The 1,264-nt window shown below is 69.7% G+C and overlaps 1 protein-coding gene across 1 annotated transcript; it reads left to right on the forward strand.

Moving 5' to 3' along the window:
* Positions 1-236: 236 nt before the first annotated feature.
* Positions 237-614, forward strand: LOC136510994 (uncharacterized). The gene has a single exon (XM_066505249.1). The coding sequence runs from the start codon at positions 237-239 to the stop codon at positions 612-614; it is 378 nt and encodes a 125-aa protein (XP_066361346.1).
* The last annotated feature ends 650 nt before the right edge of the window (positions 615-1,264 follow it).

The raw sequence follows: 1,264 nt of genomic DNA on the forward strand, positions 1-1,264 counted from the left end.
AGGTCAAGGCGAATATCCGGGACTGCGGTGGCGCGGCCAACGACAGAGGTGGCGCGCGGCGGTCGCGGGGTGGCCGGCGCTCCGCGCTGCGAGACCGGCTCGACGGCCGCGGGAGGCGGGGCGAGGCGAGGACAAGCGGTGGACGTCAACAAGGCGGGGCGAGGCCGAGGCCGGCGGTGGAGACAAAGGCTACGACGACGGTGGAGGGCGTGGCGGCTTGGCACTGCAGCCAACCAATGGCCAACAGCGCGAGGGCACGGCGGCGCGGTGCGGGCTCGGGCGAGGGAGCGGAGGCAGCGGCGCGGCGCGGGCTCGTCCGCCTGAGCAGCAGCGGCTCGGACAGGCGGAGCTGCAGCGGCTCGGACGGGCCCGGGCGCGGCGCGGGCAGGCCGCGCGGCACGGGGGGGCGCGCGGCGCGCGGCCCGCGGCAAGGCGCGGCGGGCGGGGCGGCGGGTGGCGCGGCGTGGCGCGCGCGGCGCGGGGCGGGCGCGGGCTACGTCGGGCGCGGGCGGGCTGCGGGCGTGGGCGCGGGCGGCGGCGGCGGGGGGCTGGCTAGGGCAAGGAATGGGGAAGAAGGCTGGGTAGATATTAGGCCGAGCTCGGCGCCAGAGTGAGTGGCGCCGAGCTCGGCGCCAAGATCTACGGCGCCGAGCTCGGCGCTAGAGTGGATGGCGCCGAGCCCCTTGCAGGCCGTTTGCCCGTGGCCAGGAGCTCGGCGCCAGTCACCGTGGTGCCGAGCTCGGCGCCACTCACTCTGGCGCCGAGCCAATGGTCCATTTCTGGAATTCTTTCCGCCAGGGGGTCTATTTGAGAGAAACTTTCGAAAAAAGGGCCAAAAAGTAAAAATTCGGGCGAGGAGCGTGCGCGTCTTTCACCTGGCGCTCGCCTCCTCCCTGGCCCATCCACACTCTGCGCCCGCGCCTACCTTACATAAAACCCTAAATCCTAATCGCTGGTCTCTCCCCCCTTCCCAACTGCGGCGGGCATAGAAGGGGCTAGCCGGGGAGACAGGGCGGTCAGGCGGTGGAGAAGGTGGTCGGACGGTTAGAGGCCCTAGGAGTGGCGGAGGCGGCCGAGCCAAGGAGAGGGGGCGCCATGGCTGCGGAGCTTGCCGTCACAGGAAGGGGAGGGGAAAAAGACGACCGCTGCGGATACCGACCTCAAAATGGATGATTCCGCGTTTTGTTTAGTTCAACGTGGGAATGGAATGAACGAAAGCGTTAACAAATAACCCTCACACGGGAGCGGTATCATATCAGATGTC

This window comes from Miscanthus floridulus, chromosome 16 (genome assembly GCF_019320115.1).
Source record: "Miscanthus floridulus cultivar M001 chromosome 16, ASM1932011v1, whole genome shotgun sequence".
In the NCBI taxonomy this organism is placed as follows: Eukaryota; Viridiplantae; Streptophyta; class Magnoliopsida; order Poales; family Poaceae; genus Miscanthus; species Miscanthus floridulus.